The 25,189-nt window shown below is 36.4% G+C and overlaps 1 protein-coding gene across 3 annotated transcripts in view; it reads left to right on the top strand.

The window, feature by feature from the left end:
• Positions 1 to 25,189, top strand: part of LONP2 (lon peptidase 2, peroxisomal) — a 45,432-nt gene that overhangs the window by 7,496 nt on the left and 12,747 nt on the right. For all 3 annotated transcript variants that reach the window (XR_015700807.1, XM_087740950.1, XM_087740951.1), the window contains exons 7-12: positions 200 to 458; positions 8,470 to 8,611; positions 14,630 to 14,780; positions 15,254 to 15,380; positions 16,475 to 16,608; positions 24,879 to 25,021. Coding sequence is in view for 2 of the 3 variants with exons in the window: in XM_087740950.1 (XP_087597076.1) it covers positions 200 to 458; positions 8,470 to 8,611; positions 14,630 to 14,780; positions 15,254 to 15,380; positions 16,475 to 16,608; positions 24,879 to 25,021 (956 nt within the window). In the remaining variant the exon portion in view is untranslated. The remainder of the gene's footprint in view (positions 1 to 199; positions 459 to 8,469; positions 8,612 to 14,629; positions 14,781 to 15,253; positions 15,381 to 16,474; positions 16,609 to 24,878; positions 25,022 to 25,189) is intronic.

The following is a 25,189-nucleotide window of genomic DNA, read 5'->3' as shown; positions in this document are numbered from 1 at the left end:
TGTCTAATTTCCTTATTAAAGGAGAATTATAATACCTTTGTTTTAGGAAAACATTGTCTGAAATATGTGTGTGTGTCAGGGGGATTGCATTGATGGACATGTTTGAGAATGTGTTTGTTTCTATTGTATTGTAGAATGAATTGTTTCCATTTTTAAAGGTAAATGTGCTGATATCTTTTCTGTTGTCAATGATTGATAGATCGCCTTGAAATTCGTGCAGCTCGAATTCTTTTGGATAATGATCATTATGCTATGGAGAAGTTGAAGAAGAGAGTTTTGGAGTACTTAGCTGTCCGACAGCTTAAAAACAATCTCAAGGGACCCATTCTTTGTTTTGTGGGGCCCCCAGGAGTTGGTAAAACTAGTGTTGGAAGATCAATTGCAAAGACTTTGGGTCGAGAATTTCACAGAATTGCTTTAGGAGGAGTCTGTGATCAGTCTGACATTCGAGGCCACAGGTAACTACTTCTTCCTTTTGTAATTGCAAGCTTTTCTTTTGTTTGTCACAGAATATATTGATTATTTTCATTGTTTAGCTAATACAGAGAAATTTTGCTTATTTCAAACAATGGTAGTTATTCATTGATTTTTTGTGGTATTCAATAGTATTATTCAGGAGAGAATTTCAGTAATGGGAATGGATGTTTAGTGTTGAGATACAGCCTTTATTCTTTTCTTCTGCTGCTGCCCTTTATTGTCACAGTGGAGAATGGGATTTCATCTTCAGTCATTTTGGCACTTTGAAGTAAAATTCAGTAGAAAGTCTAATGCAAACTCTTAAAAAGTAGAAGAATCAAATCCAACATTTAAGAGGGATGTGAAGATTTAGTTATACAAAATAGCCTGTGAATAGCAATGCATTACTTCATAACCATGCTTGTTGCTAAAACAGGAGTAAGAACTAGGAGTGATGCTTAAAAGTTGCTAGAGGATAGCAGCTGAGTTACTCAGTATCTCAAACTTGTTAGTGTACTATTTTCCCATTTCAAAAGGAAGTTTATACAAGGACACTTAAGCTCGAAGATTTTTTGGGGTGACTTTCCTCAGGACTTTTTCTTGGATCATGCATCTCTTTATGTATCTACTTCTTAGTCTTTTAAACCATTTGTTTTTATTAGTCCGTTCCCCGTTCCTTGCAACTGGAAGCATGATGAATGGGTAATGTAGGTAAGTAACTGCCAAACATCAGTGCAGCATTTTTGGTTCCATTAAACATATTTTATGCTTATTGCATGCAGTGTAGGAAATTTGGAATAATGAATTTGTTAGTGTTCTAAAGATCTGTAAAACCATGTGGTTTTCTTTTTCTAAAAGTCACATTATTGAATAAAATTGCTCCTTACAACAATAGGTAAATTATTATGAATTAAAGCTATCAGTTATTTCTTTGGTGCCATGTAGCAGTTAATTCTGCCCAATAGCTATGGTGCTTCTTTCAGTCATCAGAACACACTATCATTCTTGTTTCAATTCTAGGTTATTCTGTAATTTCTTTTTGTTTTCAAGGCATAAAAAGGACCCTGTTATTCTTATCACTTCCCTGTGTAATTTTAATGAAGACTTAGAAGAAATGCCCTAATAAACGTTCATTTTGTGGTATCAGACTTCTGACTGTGTAAGCTAGTTGCATGTGTGAATACATTAGAGTGGTGAAAGCTCTCAGTCCCAACTGGAAGGAATGCGGGAGACTCACTGGGAAATCTTGTGCTGAACATATGCATAAACTTCTAGGAATCTGGAATATAACATATTTCGAGGAATCTAGAGTATAATATACTATTGATCACTTATTACACAAGAACATGAAAGATGAAATGACGACAACTTGAAAATTCAGAGTTGTTTAGTAAACCTTTAGTTCAGCACCCTTGATAAAATGCGCAACACGCATTTTTTTCCTGTGCACATTCTTCTGTGGCAAATTTGCAGGAGTTTTGTTTTCCAGTGTGTTTGACACTTACCTAGAGTTTGTAGCTTGAAAGAATCATCTGTAAGTTTTTTCTTAGTGTAGTTTTGGTCTACCCAGCAGCCACTGGGGGTTTGTAGATACACTTGTTTTAACCCATAGGGTTTTACTGCATAGCAGCACGTGTGCATGTGTATATGATTGTTTTGCAAACCGTTGCAATAGCTGGCCTTTTTACCAATTTACTTCCACACTAATGGAAAAAGAAGCTAAATTCTGTCCCCCTCCTTCACTGTGTGTTATTCCTGTAATTCGTAAACTGTGTTGTTAATCACTGTTTAATAAGTAAGAATTCTGATGTTTCAGAATGGATCCTAAAACCAATGTAAAATGTGATTCAACACGTTGCTATTCGAACTGAAACCACTAGAGGCTGTTGAATACTAAGCGTTAGAGACTTTTCCAGGGCAGAGCAGTACTCCAGCCTCTGTAACAGGGAAACCACATCTGTGAAACTGACGTTATGAGTAAAAGTAAAACTGTCATCAGCTCTTACTCAATTGCCAGTAATTCCTTACTGTTTTCTTTTTTTTTTTTTTTTGTTTGGCTTTCTATCTTGTGCTTAGACCTAATAAAGAATAAAGACAGCTAGAGTCATGTGATAATAAGGCTTTTAAAAACTTATAAATTCATGTGTTTGTGGTTGTCATTGTAGTATTTTTGAGGGCATTGTTAAATTATTAATGCGTGTTAGGAGCTAACCACTATAAATTTCATATTAAAAAATTTACTTGAAATTAGCTGATGGGAGGTATTTGATAAGACAGTTTCTTTTTCATCAGCAAAGGAAAACGCTATTTAGAATTAGCAAGAGTATCATGTGGTTACTCTTCAACATGCAAGTGTATAGTTCAAAAACAAACTTTAGAGGAGTTAGTATGAGGAGTCCCATGTAACCGGTTGCTTTTGCAAGTTTTTTGTAGGTAAAATCGAAACTAACTGTTGCATACTGGTTTTTTTTTAATCTGCTTCATTTTTTTTTTCTGCTTTTCTACTTCTCAGAATAAGATTTAAAAAAATTAAAACTACAACTCTTCTGTAGACCTCTCTCTGTAATGTCCTTTTGCATGAATAAATCCTTCAGGTTATTCCTAGTCAAGTGAATCCATATTATGCATCTGGTGGCAGTCACAGAGAGGAATTACAGAAGTGGTCTAAAAGTGGAGGAAACACAGGCTGCTGTTCCCCGAGTTTTACTGTTAATTAGGCTGATTTTCTAATATTACATGTTAGGAGCCATCCTTTTTCTCCTAAAAGCTCTTTATTAGGCTTTAAGGCTTAAGTTAAGGATTCCATTAACGTTGCAGAAGCATGATAGTATATGTACCTACTGATGTACTAAACATTTTAAAAAATGTACTAAATGTACTAGAAGATTAAAAAAAAACCCGTGGTTCAGTTTTACTTGCAAGCAAATATTGCCTGAAATGGCATTCACTTTGGCTGCTTATTACTGTTGTAAGTTAGATTCAGCAAGCAAGATAAAATATATTAGATGGCAGGAGGGTGGGGAGTGGTGTTTCAGTAAGTGTACTGTTCCACCTGACGTGTAACTCGGACAATCGGAAACGCCCAGTTTTTGCCATTTCAGTGTGGATCATGTGCCTGCAGCTGGAGTTTGTGAATCCTTTTTTGACTGGGTAAAGAGTAGCTACAACTGTTCTGCATTCCCAAAATGAAATCGTCATCTTGGTACAAAAACAGAATTGCTTTGTCAGACATCCTCCAGCTGTTGTTTGCATTTACCACTCATCCATACCATATGTAAAAGTTTGCTGGTTTACGTTTGTTGTTAACTTGTATTTAAAAAAGTAAAAAAAGAACAAAACAAAAAAAACCCCTAAAACAAAACCAAAACCAAACAAACCACCCTGAAGGATGATTTAGGACTTTTTTCCAAGAAGCTCACTGCATTTAAGATCTCTGCGGTACTGATATTTTGTTTTATACAGGAACTATATGATCTTCTCTGTTGCATGTGTGTGTGGCTTTCTATTTTTAAAAAGGAAAGATGTAATTGCACCATTTATTTATAGTGGTGCTGGCGAGATCACCGTGAAGCTCTTTTTTCTCTCTCTCTCACCTCTGTGTGAAGCACTCTTTCTTGTATTACCGTCACTTTTCAGTTTCTAGAAGTTTGGATAGTTTACTTCTGGCTTAGGCCTGTGCTGAAGACTTGTTCAGGTGCTGCATCTGCGTGAGAAAAGGTGTGATCCCTCACCAGTACAACTATGCTAGCAGAAGTTCACAGCACAGGCCTTGTTGCTCTAGAAAAAAACAAACCTCAAACAGTTTCACCTGTGAGCGGAATAGCTTTGTTATACAAGTATAAAGCATAGATACATTTGTAAAGCGCTTGCGTAGACACAACCTCTGTCCTTGCACAAAAATAAGCTGTGACCTTGTGCAAGTAAGTTCAGGAATAGTTTCTTTGGTGGTGTTAACTTTGTTGTCTTTTCCTACCTGTGCAGTTTGAAAACCACTGTAGTTAAAAACAATTTAAAACTTTTTGTCTTTAGAACAGTATGAAGAAAGTGGGTGATGTTTTCATCAATAATACTAGTACTGCTGCCAGGGTTTCGATTCATACACGTTCCCAGTTTACATCGGGAGAGCTGACAAGGTTAGATTTCCCATCTGTCTGTCTGACATTTTCTAGGATACGTAGCTCCTAATGACGTGCTGTACAACTCTCGTTTTTTAAAGGTACCTTTTCACTGATTTAAAAATAAATAATAAGGTTACTAAATTACAGACCTTCTGTGGCCTGAGCTCTTAAGGGTTTTGTTTAATTGTTGCTACACAAGTGAGATAACCAGGAAACTGGATCTGTACTTCCTGTTTTGCATGGAAAGCAGCTGACTCGCTTTCTAGGTTTAATGCATGGAGAGAAACAGCGCATCAAAAAATGAGTAAAGCCACGTTATATCATCAAAAATGCTAACGCAGAATATTGTTTTTCCTCCTTTTAACCTTAGCTAAAATAATGAAAATAAAGAATAACATCACATTCAGTGGCTACTGTTCACAAACAGCAATATGCAGTTTCACAAGTTACAAGGCAAAGGTTAATGTCCAGATGGGTAAATGGCCATATCTGCTTGTAATTTTAATGTGTTGTAGTGGGTTTATATGTAAATATCTGCAGGGCCTGTCTTACTGAGGACTTTTGGGTTGAGATGTGTTCCATAATAACCATTTAGAAATGGAAACAGGCTACCTGTGTTTGTATTTCCAAGGTAAAATACTATGTTATTGTTCTTTGTCATCCTACATATGACATTTGCATTAGCATTTTTTACTTGCCTTGGAGACCTTGAATCTTTGATTAATAGTATAATAAAATAGGTATTGGTCCATCTCTAATAAATGAAGATGTATCACAGATTTAAACTGTTACATATGGGAAGAATCAATTGATACCTAGGTATTTGTTATCCTAAAATTTATAGTCTGAATTTCTATTTTGTGATACCTGATCAAATTACATAAATGAATTTAAGCATGCTTTTATTTGAAATTTATTGCATCAAGTAAACATTTATATTGGAGTTAGTTCTTTAGATTGACCGTGCCTAGAGATAATTGAAAATACAAATGAGAAGAAGAAAGTATGAGAGAGAGGAAGAGTGGGAACAGTCAATTGTCAGGTAGTGAAAGGAAGAGCAGAATGTTTCTAGCCACTGTGTGCTTTTCTCATCTGTTAACCCTAATTCTGTGGAGGCTGAGTATTTTGCAGAACTGCTCCATATTTCCAACAATAGTTCTTTTAATTTTGACCTCTGAGTTTCTTGAAGAACTCTTGGGTTGTATAGGGAACCATTTCATCCTTTTCATAACATTGGATTCATTTCAGTTGGACTGTGATTTCTGTTGAAGTTTTTTATATGCTAGCTCATGACCCAAGACCTCCTTTGGACAGGGTGCTTAAAAAAAAATAAATTAGTGATCTTCTGTCACTGTTAGAATGTTTTTCTTATTGCTTGCTTTAGAAGTCACTCAATTTTTATACTCTTAAAATCGTATTTCTCCAAGATATTGATCTCACTTGACTAGTCATAAGTTGTCTTGGGTATATTTGCTTTTTTCTGCTTTTTCTTCACCGCAGATATTGATACATTGTGTTTCAGCCTACCTAGTGTGTGGTTTATTTTAAAATGTTAAGAAACTTGGTTGTGTACAACAGTTAAGTCTTACTGAAAGATGCTGTATCTGTGAGAATCTTCCACAAGTGTAAATATATCATTAAATACCCAAATCTACTTGAATCTAAAATAACTGTGACTTGAAGTCTATTTTCAGGGTTGTTTGAGGGGAAGAAGAAGTATTTCAATCTATTAATAACAGCAGCTTTTTTTGTGTCTCAAGAAAGAAAAATCTCTTCCTGTTTGTTTTTTTTTTTTTTAAGTGCTTCTATTTCGAAAAACTCCAAAGAAGTTTTTAAAAGTGGTGTGTGTGCGCACATGCATGGGTATAAACAAACAGATTTATTATTCAGAAAACCTTTTGGTACCTAGCACTTATTATCCTTTGACCTGTGTTGTTGCAATTGGATGGTGAAGGGAGAGAAAGAGTGATTATTCACAGTGCTTTCCCTTGACTAGAGAAACTCAGTTTAACTTCGTTTAGTTTATGAACAGCAGCTGTTTCTCAAAACTAGATGGAACATAGATGTCTCAAAATTTTATAGAATTTAAAAGGATCAGATAAAACTTTGTGTATATAAAACCACAAACGTGTTAAAAAAAAGTGTAGTGTCTTTAAGCATTGAATTCAAGAAGTACTTGAATAATGTACCAAGCAAGAAAGAAGAATCTTTAATGTTTACCTAGTTATGTTATCCTATTACTGGTATAAATACAATATTAAAAACAGGCTTCATTGTCTCTGAAGCATATAAAATTATTTGCTAGTGCAGTAAGCACCTTTTTCTTAAAAAAAAATACCAAACACAACAACAAAAAAACCCCACCACCACCAAACAAACAAAACGCAAAACCACAAACAAACAAAAAAAACCCAAAGAAACCAAACCCCCCCAAAATTGCTACAATGATTAATTTGGTTGCACTGGTAAATGATTCACTTCTAAGGTGAACTTTAGTTCTGTTTCAGTCTCGTAATTTTCTGATTGCATTTTATAGGATCGTTTCATTCTTTTGGCAAGGTTGACTGTGTGCAGATGGAGAGTGAAGTGGCATGCTAGTATAATAGCTCCCCCATGCAGATTCTTGATCCGTAATAAACGTTACATAGCGTGATCCTGAGCGGAGAGGAATCCACTCACTCACTGCAGAGTAAGACTCTACACAAAAGCAGTGAGGTGATAAACTATTGCATGCTGGCTGCTCCGGTCTTTAGCAGCTGTCTCATGAAGGTGGCAGTAGGCAAACTGAAATTCTGTTGCATTTCTGGCTATTTAAAAGATCTTTAAAACTTTTATTTTTGCTCAGATCTAGAATTAAATACAGTAACTGCAATTTATTCCCTCAGTGGTTAAATACTACATGGAACTAACATCATTCCTGTGTGGTTTGAGCTGGTTTTTCTTTTTTATATTTAAAGTCTTCTCTAGTATCTTTTGAAATTACTCCCATGGTATTTTTAGTTTCGTCTTTCTAAATGTCATCCTGTTTATTTTGGACTGTTTTAAAACAGATCATATGGCAAAGCAGGCCTGTTCTGCATATCTGCTTTGTGAGGGTCATGAGATAGGTACTGTAATTCAGCACTTCATGTATCTCTTTCTTCTTGAGTGACCGGCATTTCATACTCTTAATTATAGTATTTTGTTTAGTTATGGCACAAGCAGAAAAGGCTATGATAAATGCAGCAAACAAGGGACATAAATGCATGTAAAATGTTGCTCTATGCATTAAGAAAAAAAGTTTTTACCACCTTTGCTGAATAAATTCAGACTCATAACTTTTTTGTTCCATTGCACTATTCTAGTTTTTTTTATTTCATGTTGAAATGACGTAGTAAATATGATTATTTTTTTGTGAGTGTTAATTAAAGCATGCTGTATATACAGGGGACATTGACAGTTCAGCATATTTGGAATTTTGCCGTGATTTGTAACATGCTGTATGAACTCTGTTGTGATGACAAAAATCCAGTATCATCATTATTAAAATGTTAGTATTAATGAGGTTCCCAAGTCTGCTTCTGCTTGTTCATACAGTACAAGGGTGCTCGTACTGAATCATGTAAAATGCCTGCAAGCCATAAAGTTTGGATATACTTCAATGCACATGTTTAGCTTTCCAAACCAACTAGTGCACCATGGAACCGGAATTTTCATCTGCCAGTATAATTGCTCATATTAGTTCAGATGCATGTTCCGTATTTTTATCAACTAGTTCCAAAAAGTTTTGCAAAGAAGCAAGAATGGTTATAATAATACTTATTCTTATATTTTCCTTTGAGTTTTATTTTTGATGTTTCTACTCCTGTTACATGCGTCTGTCCCCTCTTTCCCCATATACGTTTATTTCTCACAGGCGCACCTACGTTGGCAGTATGCCTGGCAGAATAATCAATGGACTGAAGACTGTTGGGGTTAACAATCCAGTATTCCTGTTAGATGAGGTTGATAAACTAGGGAAGAGCTTGCAGGGGGATCCTGCAGCAGCCTTGCTTGAGGTAAGAGATGTTAAATTACAAGCATTTTTTCATTTGTAATTAAAGAGTTAAAATACTGGACTCAGAAAGAAAGATTCACTGGATGAAAGATAGCGTGACAGTGTCAGCTTTTTTGTTCAAATACCAGCTACTATGTTTTGACATTGTTGGATTTCTGTCAATTACTTGTGCACAATGCAAATGCTGTTATATAGTATGCTAAGTAAAATATCTTTAATCTCAGTGATCTGTATTTGAACACAAGGATGTATTTTGTGCGAATTGTTTTGTATATTTAAAGACTGTTCAAGCCTTAAACATTACTTATTTGGGGGACTTCAAGACATTGATTTTTTTAATGACCGAATGCTGTTAGCTGTAAGAAAGAACTGTAGAGCAGCCAGATGGTAGCTGGACTTTTTCAAGTTTTCCCTTTCTTTCTTGGAACAATTTTTTTTGAAGCTTTTGATGGTGCAAGCTTATATTGGAGCTAAGCATTTTACCTAGCATGTAATATGGACTAGTTGCATGTTCTTTTAGCAGCATTTCTTTAATTAGTGTTGTAATTAACTTTCTGAACTGAAGTTTTTCATTGAAGTCACAGATCCCCACTCCTCGACTGATTAAGATGTGGTGAGTGTTTGCTTTCCATGAGAGTCAGCTATTAAGTGTGTGTTTTCTGAAATTCTGGGACTCAGACCAAGGTATAAATTAATCTAATTTTGAAGTATGTGGTGTAGTTATTTTATCACAAAGAGTTTAGAGGTGTTAAAGTTGACTTGCTTAAGGGCACAAGTAAAATCTAGGAGATACAAGTAAGGACTTTGGTGAACGAGATACTGTTGGAATATTTTGTAAATGCATCAACTGTTGAGATGTTATTAACTAGGTTAGTTGTTGGGATTTCGGGAGGCTAAAACTTGAGTGATGATGAAGAACATGAATTGAGACCTATGCCTTGCAGGCTTCGTGTATCGGAGTCTGTAGCAGAGAGCAGTAATGAGTTGCCAGAACCTTCTTTCTGCCTTCTTTTTCCCTGGAGTGTGATACATGATGATATCCCAGTACAATTCCTTCTTCCACTGACTTGCATATTCAGCGGTTTTCTTCTAGCGGTTTGCTGGAGAGAGGAAGGAGAGTCTCCTCAGGTATGGGGAAGAGACAAAGAGCACTGCCCTTCCCCAGCATCTTAGTGCAGAAGGCTGTGCACATCTTCCTGTGGTAGCACTGATGAGGAAGACAGGAGGGAATGAGGAAGGTAATGGCACAGCAAGGCTGGGCTAGGCTGAAACACTTGAGGCTGTCCAGGGCGGATATAGCACTAGTGCACTTAATGGTTTTTGTATTGTGTACATTTAGTTTTTCCTTATACTGCTATATTTTTATACTGTCTACCTCTCTTTTATGTTCTCTCTGGCTGGAGCAGCTACCATCCTGTCACTGTTTCAGCTGAACTGCTTCTGTGATTGTTCTTTACCTGTTTCAGTCGAAAGGAGTTGGATTAGTAAAAGATATTTATCCACATTTTTTGAGCTAGCCTGGCTCACTTTCACTGAAATGATTTAGGCGGCGTAATCCTAGAAGCATCTCAATTGTCAGACTTAAGGTGCGGTAACTTCTGTGGCTGGGTGGTGGTAGGTGGGTATGAATGTGGTTCTGGTAATATTTGCCTACAGAGTCATTCCAATGACTTTTTGACTGACAGTACTTAATACAGTGATTTGAATATGAAAAATGCTACTTAAATTAAAGTGTCATGAGCTCCTCTGTATGCCATATGAATGAAATGTGAATTGACATTCTACGGATGTCATTATTTTCTTCCTGGTAGATAGCGTAAAATTACTGTTTTGACAAGGCCAACTAGTTTTTTGAAAATCAGCGTATGAACAGGTTATGGTTTGAGAGCTGTTTTGATCTTTGCATGTTAACATGAACTAGTAATAATTTAGATGTGCTAGAAGATACTGTGGCTTCACTTTTTTAGCTTTTAAAAATGACAGTTATGGTCCTTTACCTGTGTATTCTTCAGGTGTGTGGTACACATTTCTAGGGTGCATGAAAAGCCTCTAAGTGCAACGAAAACAAGCAAGGGAGTGTAACAAATACTCAAATGCATTTTCTTTGTACTTTTCGCTTGCGGGATTTTATTTACTCTTTGCTGTTAATAGTAATGAGCTCTGTTCCTGAGTTTGCTGGCATTTCTTCTGTCATTTCTCCTTTAGATACTGAACTGAGCTGGCCTAAATCTAGTCAATGTATGGATAAAAAAATACCTGAAAATCAAATTTTGTTAGCTAGCTGACTGTTGTTTGCCAGGCAGTCAAAATCAGTAATGAACCAATGATTTTGCATTTCTTGGAAAGAGAAAAACTTTTTCTGGAAGTGTTCCAACCATGAATCCAGATCTGTACATTAATATTGTTAATTTTATTCAACCTTTGCTCTTTCTTTTAATTTATTTTTAATTCCCTGTCTTGCAGCAGAGAATTAGCATTTCTGTTCTTCTTCTATCATATCAAATGTGTGAGGGCAGATGAAATTAATTTATTTTTTAATTCTTTGTGTTTGAATTTTTGATACTTTGTTGCTGTTTTCCATATTTTAAAACCATATTGTCAGTGATACTCAGCTCAGCTCCTGCCATGGTTTATTCCAGCTGAGGCTCGTCAGGTTAGCTTCCAACTGTCTGCTTGGGCTGCAGTCTTTATGTAAGTCATTACTAATTGACCATTAGTTGCATCTGGAGAAGTAATTGCTCTATTAACTGTGTCTGGGCTGCTCCCATGTGAGATCTGTATATGCCTCTACTGCTGTCTAAACATCCTGAAGCAGGTGCTTTACCTCTTCTAATGGAGAACTCATGCCTGGACATAACAGCTTAATTTTCATCTGCTTTTTGTGGTTTACATTGTTGGAAAGTCTATCTGGAATGAGCAAAGGTGGCTATTATGTAGGAGAACAAACAATAGTAAGTGGTCACCTAGATGGCACATTTGTTTTTCAGACTGCTGCTTCTTGTTTGGTAAGTGCCATCATTAAGTATAAAAGGCACATCCTTTTTTCCTTAATGTGTAGGTGTGTTAAATTCTCACTGACTGTCTACAAAGGGGTATATTCAAGAAGAAAATCGCCATACTCTGTAAGCTTGGAAGCAAAGCTTGATGTTTTATAATTGCCGGATATGTGTTTAGTTCCAGTGCTTCTGCAGAGTTGTTGCTTAAGCAAGACAGAATGTCTTCCTATTTCCAGTTACTGTTCATCAACAAGGGAATGTTTTAGTCTAAATTTAGATGACCTCTGTTTAAAACAGAAGAAAACAGAAATGGATCCAAGTGCCTGATAGTGAGTATTTGTATGCAGGGAAATTAGACCAGGAGCATAGCCAGGCAATTAAATGCTCATGGAACTTATTCTGGATTTTGTGGTAATAAAATGCTAGTACAGAGAAGCCTTTGTATGCATGTGAGCTGTTGGCCATAAATTAACCAAGATGTTTTGTTCACTGAATGTTCTTTTTGTAGTTAATATTTTTGTATTAGTTGAATATCTTTGAAAACTTTTGAACTTGAACTTTAGCACTGATACCTAGCTGAAGAACGGTTCTATTTGCTTTGGAAAATGTGTTTTAAATGTATAGGCGTGATGTTGTTTTATGTCTTATTCTAAAAAATAGTTACCGTGACAAAGAATTATTAGTCCAGAGAAACTCTAGCCCTTGTAGAAAATCTCAGATTATTCACATTTTTAGATATAATCCGAGTTGGTTTTGATTACAGGTTCCTTTACCTTTATTGGATAGTATTGTGTGTGCATGAGTACAGCATCGATATTTTGTATATCTTTGTAAATAATATTATAAGCACCAGCTTAGCGCTTAGTAGGATTTGTAAGAATTTGTACTTGCAGACTAGAAGAAGAAAGATATAAACGTGTGTAGATAAATGTTATAAAAAACCAACTTGGTCTGTCAGAATATGTTGTTTTTCAACGTATTTGGAAGTGGTTGCAAATGCTTCAGCTAATAGACTGGAATTTTGTGGAGATACTGTGTTATCAGTGTAAAAAATAAAGGATAAGTTGAATTAGGATTTGCTGTTTAAATCAGTTTTGAAAAATTTGCAAGAGCAGACTTTGAATGGGAGACTTGAATGGGATTTGGTATAGATCTACTTTTTTTGAAGATAGTTTGTAGATGCTGTGCTTGGATACGCTGCCTATTGTGTCCCCTCACATTTTAGGACTAGATTGTAGGACCAGTTGAGGTAAGAGACATCTATAACTCCGATTGAATTATGCACTTGGCTAGTCAGGATGCTTCAAGGCCTTTTCCTTCACCAGTAAAGAAGGGAGTAAATGATAGCAGCTGCCTGCTGAAGAGGATAAGAAAAGAAGCTTTTGAATAGCTTATAGCCAATGAACAATAACATTCACTGAGTTCCAACCTTAGTTTTAGAATTTAGGCATATGCTTCAGTATGTTTTAAGATTTTACTATTAAGGGGAACGTATAAATAACTTGTATTTTATTACAGTTGCAATACATTTCCAAATATTAAGTCTTAAATCTGTGCAGTCTTCAAAATGAAATCAGAAATTGTTCTGTGTTTCTACATTCTGCAAAAAAAGCATTTTGCTAGTTTGTTCTGATCATAAAACGTTTCTGTTCTAAAGATTTTTAACTTTTCAAAGACTGAACAGAATTTAAGAGTAATGAGAATTCAGAGCTATTTCTTTCATAACTAGCTAAGAAGTGCTCAATTTCAGTTTTTTAGAATTATCAACACTGTTCTTGGCTATAATTCAAGTTGCTAAGACAAGGAGTGCATTCATTTGGGTATAGGCAGATAAATTATTTTGACAGCAGCGTGCTATTTCTCAGGAGATGCCTAGGTCCCATTATTTGTAACATGAGAATTATTCATGTCAGTGTAGCATTGATAATTCATCATTTGGGAAGGAAAAGTGTGGCAGTACTTTAAGGGGGGGTGGAATGAAGGTGGTTCATAGGTGGTGATATAGAAGCCAAATGTAGATTGCTATATACAATGAAATTACAATTTTCAGCACTGTTAAAAAAACCTAGAAGACAGCACCTCAGTACACTCGTGATCCACATATATAGAGGATTCATCACCTAATGCAGAAAAACAGCCTATTCAAAGAACAGCTTAAATGTATGCAAGCGTTGCATTAGCACACATAAGTAGTACTAAAAGCAATAGGAAGACAACACTGTTATTTAAGCCATGGTTCTACGTGTGCAGTAAATTTTTGAGGTTGGTCAGACTGTGTGTTGTTATTCTTCGGTGCTTGTTTAATTTTGTCTCTGTTGTTTTTATCACAGAATTTGGGGGGAAAAAAAATGCGAAGATTGTGTTAGGAAAGCCAGAGCTCGCCTAAAGTCAAGGCTAGTATGGGATGTCATGGGCACTAAGAAGAGCTTGTACTACTACATTAGTAGTAAAAGGCTGGACAAAGCTGAATGAATGGGGCAGGTGATTTAGTGACAGCAGATAAGGCTGAGATAATCCGTGTTCTTCATCTTCGTCTTCACAGTGAGGTCTCTCAGGTTGGTGTGCTTAGAGAAAGAAGAGCTGCCAGCAGCAGATGAGGTTTGGAGTCAGGGATTACTTGAGAGAATTGTACTCATACAAGGCCATGGGACTGCATGGACTGCTTTTCCAACGGTGCTGAGCGTCCTTGAAAGGCGACTTTCTACCATCTGTGAAAGGTCACAGAGATAGATTGCAGGGGGTACTTGGTGATTGGAGAAATGCTGCAACCATCTGTAGAAAAGGGTAAAAAGAACTAATGGGGAAGCAACTTTTTTTTTTTTTTTAATGTGGTGTGGAATGTAGTTACAGAGTAATCAGAGCAAGGCAGGATATTGAGGGTCAGGCTTTAGCAGCAAGTCATAACGTATTTTCTGAATGTAAAGTCAGATTTGGCAGATCCAAGTGGAATATAATAAAAATGTGCATATTTTATTTACTTCTAATTGAGCAGCTGCATCAATTTTGTGTTCACTCTTTTTAAGGTCTTGGATCCAGAACAAAATCACGGTTTCACTGATCACTACTTAAATGTAGCCTTTGATCTGTCCCAAGTCCTTTTTATAGCTACAGCCAACACTACAGCTACTATCCCACCTGCTCTGCTGGACAGAATGGAAATTATTCAAGTTCCAGGTAACACTACAATGTTTTCATTGAAGTAGCTATTGCAAGTCCTTAAACAATGTTGGGGTGCTTTTCCTGAAAGGAAAAGCGGTTCCTTAAGGTAAGCCTGCCAGGAATCTAGACTGAATGGCCAGAACCGTTAAATGAGACTAGTCGGCGTGCCTCCGTTATGGCCTCTGTCATGAGAATGAAATTTGGCATTGCACTTAGGAAAATTCAGCTCCAGGTATATGGAGATATATTGATACATTCTGTAACAATATTTTCACTAATTGAAGTGTTTGTTTTCTAACTGGCTGTTGGCTGATGCATCTTTTTCCCATGAAGTTATGAATAACCACAAAGTATCATACCAACAGTCTTTTAAATTATAGCTGGGTTTTTTTTGTTGAATTCAATTACAGTTATAAATGGTAAGAAATTTTATTATATTATAGTGTGTAAACAAAAAGACTAGTAAACATATGCTTTTTCTTTCGAAGGATACACACAAGAAGAAAAAATTGAAATTGCACATAGACACTTGATTCCTAAGCAGCTTGAACAACATGGCCTGACTCCACAACAAATACAGATTCCACAAGTAACCACTTTGGACATAATTACCAGGTAAATCTGTTATTCATTGCTTTAAGTTTAAATAACTTCTTTTTCTGGTAACTAGTAAATAATTTATAAAGTGATAACACAAAACATTTCTTAAGACCTGTTGTCCTTAATAGCTTCAGAAGTTCAGCAATTGGTAATTTATGGAATTGCTCTTTCCTGAGCTCTGTCTGGTTCTGCTGTCTAAACCAAATCATTCTTCCTTCTCTAGAGAATTCCTTGGTCTGGTTCTCAGAGTGTGCGCACAGTCAGTTGTGCTGACACAATTGGTAAGGCACTATGAAAAAACAGAAGCACTTAAGCTGGTATTGCTGCAGTCTTCAGTGTGTGAAGCCGTGGTCTTGGCAGCAGACAACCTTTATTTTAAAGAAGTTTTACATCTGTCATTTTCATAGAAAAATGGAAATTACCATTTTGTTTCTTGTGACTTGATGGGCCACATTTGTCTAAAAATTGGAATTACGTTAAAAAAATTAAAATGTGGTGTTTTAAATAGCTTGTATTAATTAGAACTACTTCTCTGCTGGATGTGAGAGCAAAGATATTGATCAGAACATCTTTTGGACTTGAAACTAGCTAATTTCCAATGGAGAAAGTATATCAGCGTTCAATGAATTGAAGTATTTTATGACCAGGAACAGCATTTTGGCATTTAGTGAGGGTTATTGTCTGGTGCTTTTTTTTTTTTAATTCATAGACTAAAAGAAAATATTCTTTTACAGTCAGTTCCTCAACTTCCAGTGAACTGTATTTTGAATTTTAAAATAGTTCTTCCTTTTAATTTTTATGCATCTGAGAAGACCTTAGTGCTATTGGAGCATTGTTTAGCATTTCACTAAGGTTTGAGACCAGGTGTTAGTCATGTCTTCTTCCCACTCAGTAATTTGTCCTTCTTTACAATTTTATCAGCAAACCACAATTATGTTGATAAAAGCATGTGACATTTTTTTTCCTGTTTATTAGAGTAACCCAAGGTCTCACTGCCTTTCACATCTCATTTTATTTGGATGTATTTTTAACCAGAAAGTATGTTTACATTCAAAAGAAATCTCTTGTACAAAGAGTATCGACCAGTAAAACGATTGTCTCTATGCTAGATACACTAGAGAGGCAGGAGTCCGCTCTCTGGATCGAAAGCTGGGTGCTATTTGCAGAGCAGTGGCAGTGAAAGTGGCAGAAGGACAGCACAAAGAAACAAAGCCAGATCGTGCTGAAGTGGGTGAAGGAGAAGGTGTGTATCTTTTGCATATTTTATTAAAAAGGAAACTTCTAACGTAGTCAACTAGGAGGCTGATTTATCAACCTTGTCTGCTTTTTTATGCTTCTTTAAGGGCTCTGTTTTGAAAAGCTTTGCAAATAGCGTGATATTCTTATTATGCGTGGTTCAAGTAGTGCTGAATTCTGCCTTGGGACATAAGTAGAGTAATTTCAGCCTGCCAGCTTGGTAATTGAGAAGTACAATGAATCTGTTTCATATCTTAGGTATGCAATTATGATTTGTGTATGTTTTTATGTCTTTGTAGGCTTTTTTACACAAATCTCTCACTTTTTTTTTCTTTAATAAAAGACTAAGCATGGCTTTAGTTATTGTATTTAAAGAGGTTCTTGAACTGTGCTGTGCATGCTTTACCAGGTCAGAACTCAATGGGATTATTTCGTTGTACTCTAAAATAAATGTCTGCTTGAAGAGCTTTGAAATTAGAAAGGTTTAGGGACTCCTTTTATGTGCCTTTTAAGACTGCACTTATTCTAAGTCTCTTGGAGCTTTGGTAACTTGTTAACTTCAGTAAGTCTGTTCTCATTTCCCATGTGTACAGACAATAGTGATTTATCATTCCCAGTCACCCAACAGACTGAAAACTAAGCATAAAATTCTCCAACAGCAAAAATACTCAGGTAACTGCTTCACCGGTAAAGGTAGACCTCTTTCTAGTCTTGAAATAGAAGGGGGGAAGGAAGAAGTCAGGCCCATAATTCAGTTCATGTTGAGTTTTCCAAGATCATCATAATGTCTGTAGAAACTGTAATATCAGAAGATTGAATGTGGTCTACAAATCAGTGTTTGCTTAAGTGGATTCAGCTCAGTTTTCTCTGAATGTTTGGCTTAAAGAAAATGAACTCTCACAGTAGCAGTGGCTGTGCATGCGTGAATGAGTATGCAGTTTGAATTGTCCCATCTCCATTAAAAGGAAGAGCTTTTAAGACACATTTATTAATGCTTTCCATTTATATTATGTGCATCTTTTCTACCTTCTCTCCTCTGCTGAATTTTTCTGAAGTCAAACACTGAGTTTGTCAATACTTCTGTGATACCTGAACTTGCTCTTGAACCAGAACTTGCTCTTGAACCAGAACGCTGAGCCTTTGGGCTGTGGTGGCCAGGCTTACTAGCAATATCGGTTGTCTTTGCTACTGTCACTTTTTTTATAGTAATTTTGACAAGTCATATTTTTAAAGTATTTCTTTGCACTGAAGGGGAGCTGTGTCTAAATGTGCTTAAAAGGTCTAATGCGATTGCTGAATAAAAAAAAAGTGTCATTCTGCTCTTCAAAAGCCTTCTGATAAAATAAATGAAAAGTAGGTTCAGAGCACAACTCCTGATACTATGAGAAGAAACATTTTACTATTAAAGCAAAGAACAAAAAGGAACTGTATTAGACGTCTCAATCCAGTGAGAGAGGTATTTACAAAACTAAAATTAGCACCAGACTTGCAACTTAGGTATTTACACTGTTAAAATTACCCACTGTTAAAATTAGTACTGGACTTGCACCTTACGCAAGCTAAGTGCTTCAAAAGAGGGCAAAATGCTAGCATTTTTGGTTGACACACAATTTGAAGTAAGCCCAGAAGAAATGAGCTGTGAAGAGTTGCCTTTGTACTTCTGGAATTGAAACTGTCCATAAGAAAGAGCTGTATTAATAAAAGGGAGTCCAAGGGACAGGTGGCTTTATAGTTAAACTTTGATATTATGAAGAACTGTATAGAATGATGCAGTCTGCAAAATGTGTTTTATTTTGTACTAATAATGTGCTTATACCCTGCTGTATTTTTAGCAGAATATGTCACTTGTTGGGAGTCTATGAGGGTAGGACACTTCTAAAAAATATTTTTGTTTAGTTTTCATTCAGTCTGTTGGAAACAACCAAGTATTTAAAACAAAACTTGGAAATATCCCCAAATACTTGCAAGTTGATGCAAATAATGGGATTTGTAGCCTAAATTTATTTCTTTGGAATTTTTTTTTCCTGTTGATTAGTGGACATTTGTGCAGCTGTGCATAGTGATGATGAATTTTTATTTCGTATAATGAATGACTCTGGAAGAAGAGTTAATGAAGTTATTGTCTGTTAATAGTTTCATTTAGAATAATTTCTTGATATTTTTTTTTCTTTATCTGTATGAAAAGACCTATAATTCATTTTCGCTTTGCACATTTGTCAGTTACTGATGTGGGATTGAGACTCTACAGTTAGTGCATTCATTTGTCATGAGCTGTGACTACGAGAGAGCAAGCTACAGGCTTGCCTTGTAGATTTTAACTTGCTAAAGCATAATTTGTATATGATTTGTAGCGTATCAGAATAGTAACGCGGTGCCTATTGTGTTTATTCGGCTGAGTGCCTTCTGCCTTGTGGGTTTGTAATAAAAGTTGAAATACATTAGGTGGTAGAACCACAACATTTCCATCATTATATTGATTAAATCAGATTAACTCAAAGTGGAGCATCTGTTTTCAAGGCTTTGTAAACATCAGGCTTTTGATGCTGTTTGATAGTAGGCTTTAAAAATGGAGGATACCTGCCATAGCAGAACTGATGCTAGGAGATACGCTGTCAAGCCATGTTTAGCGCTTTCCAAAAATGCATGACTGAAATACACTGGCAGCTTTGTATTGCCTTCCTCGCTCCTTTGACTCCTGAGCTTTATGATGAAGTTGGCAAGTGGAGGAGTGTTAGTTTGCGTCAGTCACTGAATTTGTACGGTGAACTTCAGCAAAAGCAAATGGAGTCATTTTTCAGACTTCTCCAGGGAGTCATCCTTGTGTACAGTAACACTATCTGATATTTTACTGAAACACTATCTAAGATTTATGAGACATTCATCTAGTCTTTGACACTAGAAGAAATTCTAGGAGTCACAAAAATATGTGAAACTCTCCTTCCTATTTTAGTGCAACTGCCTTGAGAGTACAATGCAGCAACTGTGCACTAAGGCATCGTATCATGATACGACAGTTGAAACCCAGAGTGAAAAATGATTTGTCTAATTCAGACTTGAAAGGAGGGTTAGGACAGGTGATTTTTAATAATTAAAAGTGATTAAATGAGGATTCTATCAATACTGAAACCAAGGCTTTGAAAATACTTGAATATTTCCATAACCCAATAATAGAATACAGTTTGTTCTACTCCTTGTGGATGAAACAACACTTGGTTTTGAGTTTAAATGCGAATTTGACTGAAGTGGTCAACGTGAACTGAAACACATAGTCTTTGCTCTCTCTCCCTCAACTTGGACATAATGCATTTTCTTCACAACACATTATTATGCACAACCGTGGGGTTTTTTTATTATGCACAACCGTGGGTTTTTTTTCTTAGTTTTAGTATGTATAAGGGCCTTAATTCAGCTGGGCTAACATCACTGCTCTTGCAAAAAGTGACCTGTTCTATGTTCTAGCCTAAACTCAGCACTTCCAGCAGCACAGGATCTCCCATAGCACTGGGAAATGAGTTTATGAAATCCGATCAGCATAAATCCCACGGTGGTATAACTGTAGGCACTCAAGTTTGAGCTGAGCTGTGCCGGCGTTAGTATACTTGTGAGCTCTGCAGACTGTAATATGTGGTTGTTTCTAAAAATTGCTTGGAATGTCTTTTCTGTTTTAGGCCAAAGAGGCATAAATGTTATGAAAAGTTGGGTTTATATACAAACTATTTTTTTGCCATGTTAATTTATCTAAATATTCCTGCATGAAAACCTCAAATTCAAGTGCTTCAATTACACGTTGTTATAGTAGATAAGAATTGATGGAATGTAATTATTTTGTGAAAAGAGACATTTTCTGATCCTGTGAGGAAAAATGCACATAGCGTTAAATTTAAGTATACAAGTGTGTGTTAGTAGGATTGGGGTCCCAGGAAGGAGTGCCTTTCCAAAAGGAAATCTTTTGGGAGTAACACTTCCCAAGTATGTCCAAGTATGGACAATGGAAAGTTGCTTTGAAGATGTAGTTTCGTGTTATGCCTGGCTTGGAATGTGGACCGCTGTCAGCAAGGGCAATCCCATCCTTTCCCACCTAAATGTAGCTTTATGGAGTTTGCTAGTTAGTTTGGAGGAGCTAAAAGAATTCTGGGTCTGTCTGTCATGTGCTGAAGCATCTGCTCGTCAGTCAGCTGAGACAAAACAACATGCTGTTTTCCCTTTAATTGCCCACAAATTTGAAACCCTTTCTTTCATGCTTATGTTCTTTCTTATACCTCCTCATAGCAATTCAGCAAATCAGAATATCGTATGTTAAAAGCTGTTTAAAAGTTTTAGGTTTCTATTGTATTCTTCTATGTTGGCCAGTAAGTATGGCTAGAAACCTTTGGGTTTAAGAATTATGTGTTACTAGTGCTTAATTTAAATATGTTTTATGAAGAGCTGAGAAGTTGCTCCATGTTGAGGAAGTTTTTGGCTCTTCTATTCACTCATTTCCATTATATCTCTAGAAGAGAGTAGCAGTCTTAAATTCTTCGGTCTTTGTCTTTGTGCCATGGAATTCCTTTTTAGATTAAATCCTGAATTATATATAGTACATCGTTGTCAGTTTGCTTTCTTAAGAGTCCATTTTCTTATAAATCCAGTATTTACATGCAAGGTTTTCTCTTGTTTTGGGAACTTGCAAAGGCACATTCCTGAGGAACGTTGTCATGATCTTTGCTGAGTAGCTGCAGATACTGCTCTGAAAATTTTACAAACATAATCTTCTTTTTTTGGTTGGTTGGTTGTTTTTTGGATTGGGGGGGGGGAATAGGTGTTTGTTGGTTTATTGTTGTTTGGGGTTTGGTTTTGTGGGGGTTTTTTGTTTTTTTTTTTTTTACTTTTTCCAATTTTTAAATGTTAAAACAACTCAGTACCATGCTGCTTTTGTTTAAGCAGTAATGTAATAGTCGATCAGCAGGTGGTTCCTCCGGTGCAGTGTGGAGCTCTGTTAAGGGCACTTCTTTGACTTTTTCGCTTATTTCTCCAGCTTAACTCAAAATGTAAGATGATTAAGCTGTTGTCCTAACCAAAAGTTCTCTTTCTGGAAACTTGAATTCAACTGTCTTGTTTTAGATAAATGTGTCTTTTAACTTGTACTATGGTTTATGGCTATTTATCTGGAATAAGTAGGGAACATGTATTTGTCATCATTAATGGAAATCTTAATTACTTGCATTTTTATAGATTCTTCATGGTCAGCACTTCTATGAAGTGATGAAAGAAGATGTTTTTTCCTTCAAAGAAAAAGTCAGTGTTTGTAATTATATTTTGGAACATCACCGTATGCTTTTATGGAAAATATAGGGGTCTACTAATTAGATTATATAAACTCAAAGAAAGAGTTTCCAATTCTTTTAATGGGGCAGGCGGCCTCAAAAATCACCTACTGATTTGTTTACAAGAAGTCTTGTCTCCTTCAGCTGTATACGTAGAACTAAGTGAAATAAGAGCAAGCAGAAATGGAAAATGGTGTTTGTTAGGCGGTAAAATCTTGGTATAGAACAAAAGCAGTTGTTGTTAAACTCAGTTTTGTTTTAAAATATGAATTGTCATATACCAAATTACTCGAGTTTTGAAGTTCCATAGTGTTGAAATTGCAGCCTGAGTTGCAAGAATAGCATGCAGGGTTATGTTTCCTAGACTTGCTAGTATTTATGTATTTGAATTTATTATGTACCGAAATAGTAGTTCAACAAAAATACGGAGACATGCTGGAACAACAGGAGGGCCATCTGACTACGGCAGTGTTTATAGGAAAGGAATGGGGTTTATGCATGGAGCAATGAGTTGTACAATGGAAAGATTAGCGGCTGTTGGATAATAACTGTTAGATTTGAGTCCTGAATGAAAGCTGAGTTGGTGTTATTATAGCAAGAGTGATGCAGAACATTCTCCTGGATGCTGTATGAAGGCATTAGTGAGAATTGCACTGCAACAACATTAACTGTAAAAAGGCCTTTATATATCAGGATTGATAAAAGGATAGTTTGTGTCTTGTGAAAGGAGACATTCTCTCTTCATCCATTCTCAGAATTACTTTTGCAGCACAGAACACCTCTTTATGTTATATTAAATAGATTAGATCCGTGATTTGTGTTTTCCTAGAATTGTTTAAATTCCTGGATCTTCAATAATTGTGCATGCATTAATACGCAAAGGAAAACAGTTCCTTCGTTGAAAGTAAAAAAGAATTCAAAGAAAGGAAGCAACAGCGGGTAATTTCCCAAAATACGGCACAGAAGTCTTGAAGCTCAGTATGCATTCCTGTGTAATATAGACTATGGCTTTAAATGTATCTTAGGCTTGTGTGTTCGGGGTGGAAGAAGTATCTTCACTATATGTATGTGTACAATGCTTTTCTTAATGGCAGCCTCAGGGCAGGGAGGCAGTGCCATAAAACTGCCACAGAACCTTAGAAACATCTGGATTGTTCAAGTATTTTTCATTTCTGTGATATACATTTCACTAAAATATTGCTTAGGGCTCTGGAGGAAAATGGTAATGAGCCTTTTGCATCTGGATCAAATTCTGTGGGGAAATGACTCCCTGCTTACATTCTCCTTCTGTATACAGTCGCTTAAGTAAATGTGCAGTGTAGGCCTAGTACAAATGATGTTTAAGTTCTTGAGCTTATTCAGGCAAACAACTGGCCGTGTAGTCTGGTTTAAAGCAATTTTGAGGCTTTGATATTTATATGGTCCCCATTACAGTTCACTTTTGTATAGAAAACACATTTGTAGGGAAAACAGAAATTTTAAGGAAATTCTGCTAAGGAAACAATTGCATAAGTAAGAAATACAGTCATACTATAAATGGAGGGAGGAAAGAGCACACTTTTGAATCCCTAACTATTGCTTTAACTATATGGCCCCTTCTTGATGACACTTGAGTATATTGCATGCAGAAGTGTCAGGCTAATTGGGTTTTATAGCCCTTCCTGAAGAGTGTATCACACCTGTAGGTATTTCTGATAATGCCTCATAATTTGATCCTTGAGGAATTTTTTGCTGCTAGTCGTTATTGGTCAAGACATCGTAGAAATACTTTATCCAACAAAGAAAAGAGCAGAGCCCTGTGTAAGTATATTTCAAGACAAAGGCCACAGTAGGTTGAGGATTTTCCACTGAGCGAGGACTGTATATGCTGTGTTCTGAACCGGCTGTTGAACAAATGAGGGACGTCAATGTTGTGAATTAAACCACCTGATCCAGTGGAAGCTGTCCCTGCCTATGGCAGGGGGGTTGGACTAGATGACCTTTAAAGGCCCCTTCCAACCCAAACCATTCTATGATTCTATGATTGAGTAAAGCCATAGGAGTCATAAGAGACAAAGTAAAAAGCGTCATGTCAGAATGTGTGCTGCATAGGCTGCAGCGAAGGTGATCTGTGCTGTGTTGGGGTAGCGGTTCCATCTGACAGCCTGGAAGGAGGCGGCACGCTGGGGCTGGATGCGTTAGGCTTCCAGCGGAGCTGGGTTCCGTGCGATCTCCATGTAGCAGCTTCCCCTGCGCCCTGTCAGCTGGTGTTGAGGGTATGTGTGCGAGGGCTGGGGCGTGGAAAAAGGAAAGCAGGGTGACAGAGCAGTAAGTTACACTGTCCTTATGGGGTACTTTGAAATGAGATGTTATTGAATGTACTGCAGGCTAGCTATAAGTAATGCAGCCATGTGGCAAAGCAATGTATGTAAATCTGGCCAAAATGCTCCTACTTTATTTGACAAAACTTAATTCGTAGTGTCAGAAGTTAAGCATTTAAATCCTTGCAGAAAGAGACCACAGAGAGAGAGCACAGTTGTAAACATACGTAAAAAGAACATTAGTTACTGAACTTTCAGTATTTCCACATTCAGCTCCATATTCTATATTACACTGCATTAAACATGATCATCTCCTACAAATACTGGTTTAATGCACAAATCTGATGGAAAATGCAAAGTCCTAAGCGAACTTAATGTGTTTTGCTATTTGACCTAGTTTAAAATGCATTTAAGCAGGTGACTTGCATCTCTGTCAGTGCTCTAGATTTAATATTATCTTTGCTGAACAGTTAGAACATGTTTAAGCTTAATGATTAAATTTGATGCCATATTATCTTTAATTTGACAAGATTTTTGTGAAAGATGGTTTAAGCACACTTTCATGAACTTCCTGAGCATTTCTTTGCATATTTTATTTTTCTCTGTCATGATTTTATAAATTCCTGTCTCAAGAAAGACTGCTACAAATCCTAAATTAGATGTTCTTCTCTTAGATTGCAAAGAGCATGTCGCAGAAGATGCAAAACCAGAATCCATCAGTGACACAGCTGACCTGGCTCTGCCACCTGAAATGCCGATTTTAATTGATTTCCATGCTTTAAAAGATATCCTGGGGCCGCCCATGTATGAAACAGAGGTAACATCCTCATTTGTTTCTGCTTGACTGCTGTTTCTGTCTGGTCTGACTAGTTGTCTATTTTATAGCTATTGACTCAGTTTATACAATATTAACTTTTTAAAAAATGTATTAATAACAGAACTGTGTTTCTTTGTGCTCCACCAAGTTGTTTTTCCACCTGAAGAA

The sequence above is a fragment of the Nipponia nippon genome, unplaced genomic scaffold, assembly GCF_047370975.1.
Source record: "Nipponia nippon isolate SJK-2023a ecotype South Korea unplaced genomic scaffold, ASM4737097v1 scaffold_7, whole genome shotgun sequence".
In the NCBI taxonomy this organism is placed as follows: domain Eukaryota; kingdom Metazoa; phylum Chordata; class Aves; order Pelecaniformes; family Threskiornithidae; genus Nipponia; species Nipponia nippon.
This window is presented reverse-complemented; position numbering and strand designations above follow the sequence as displayed.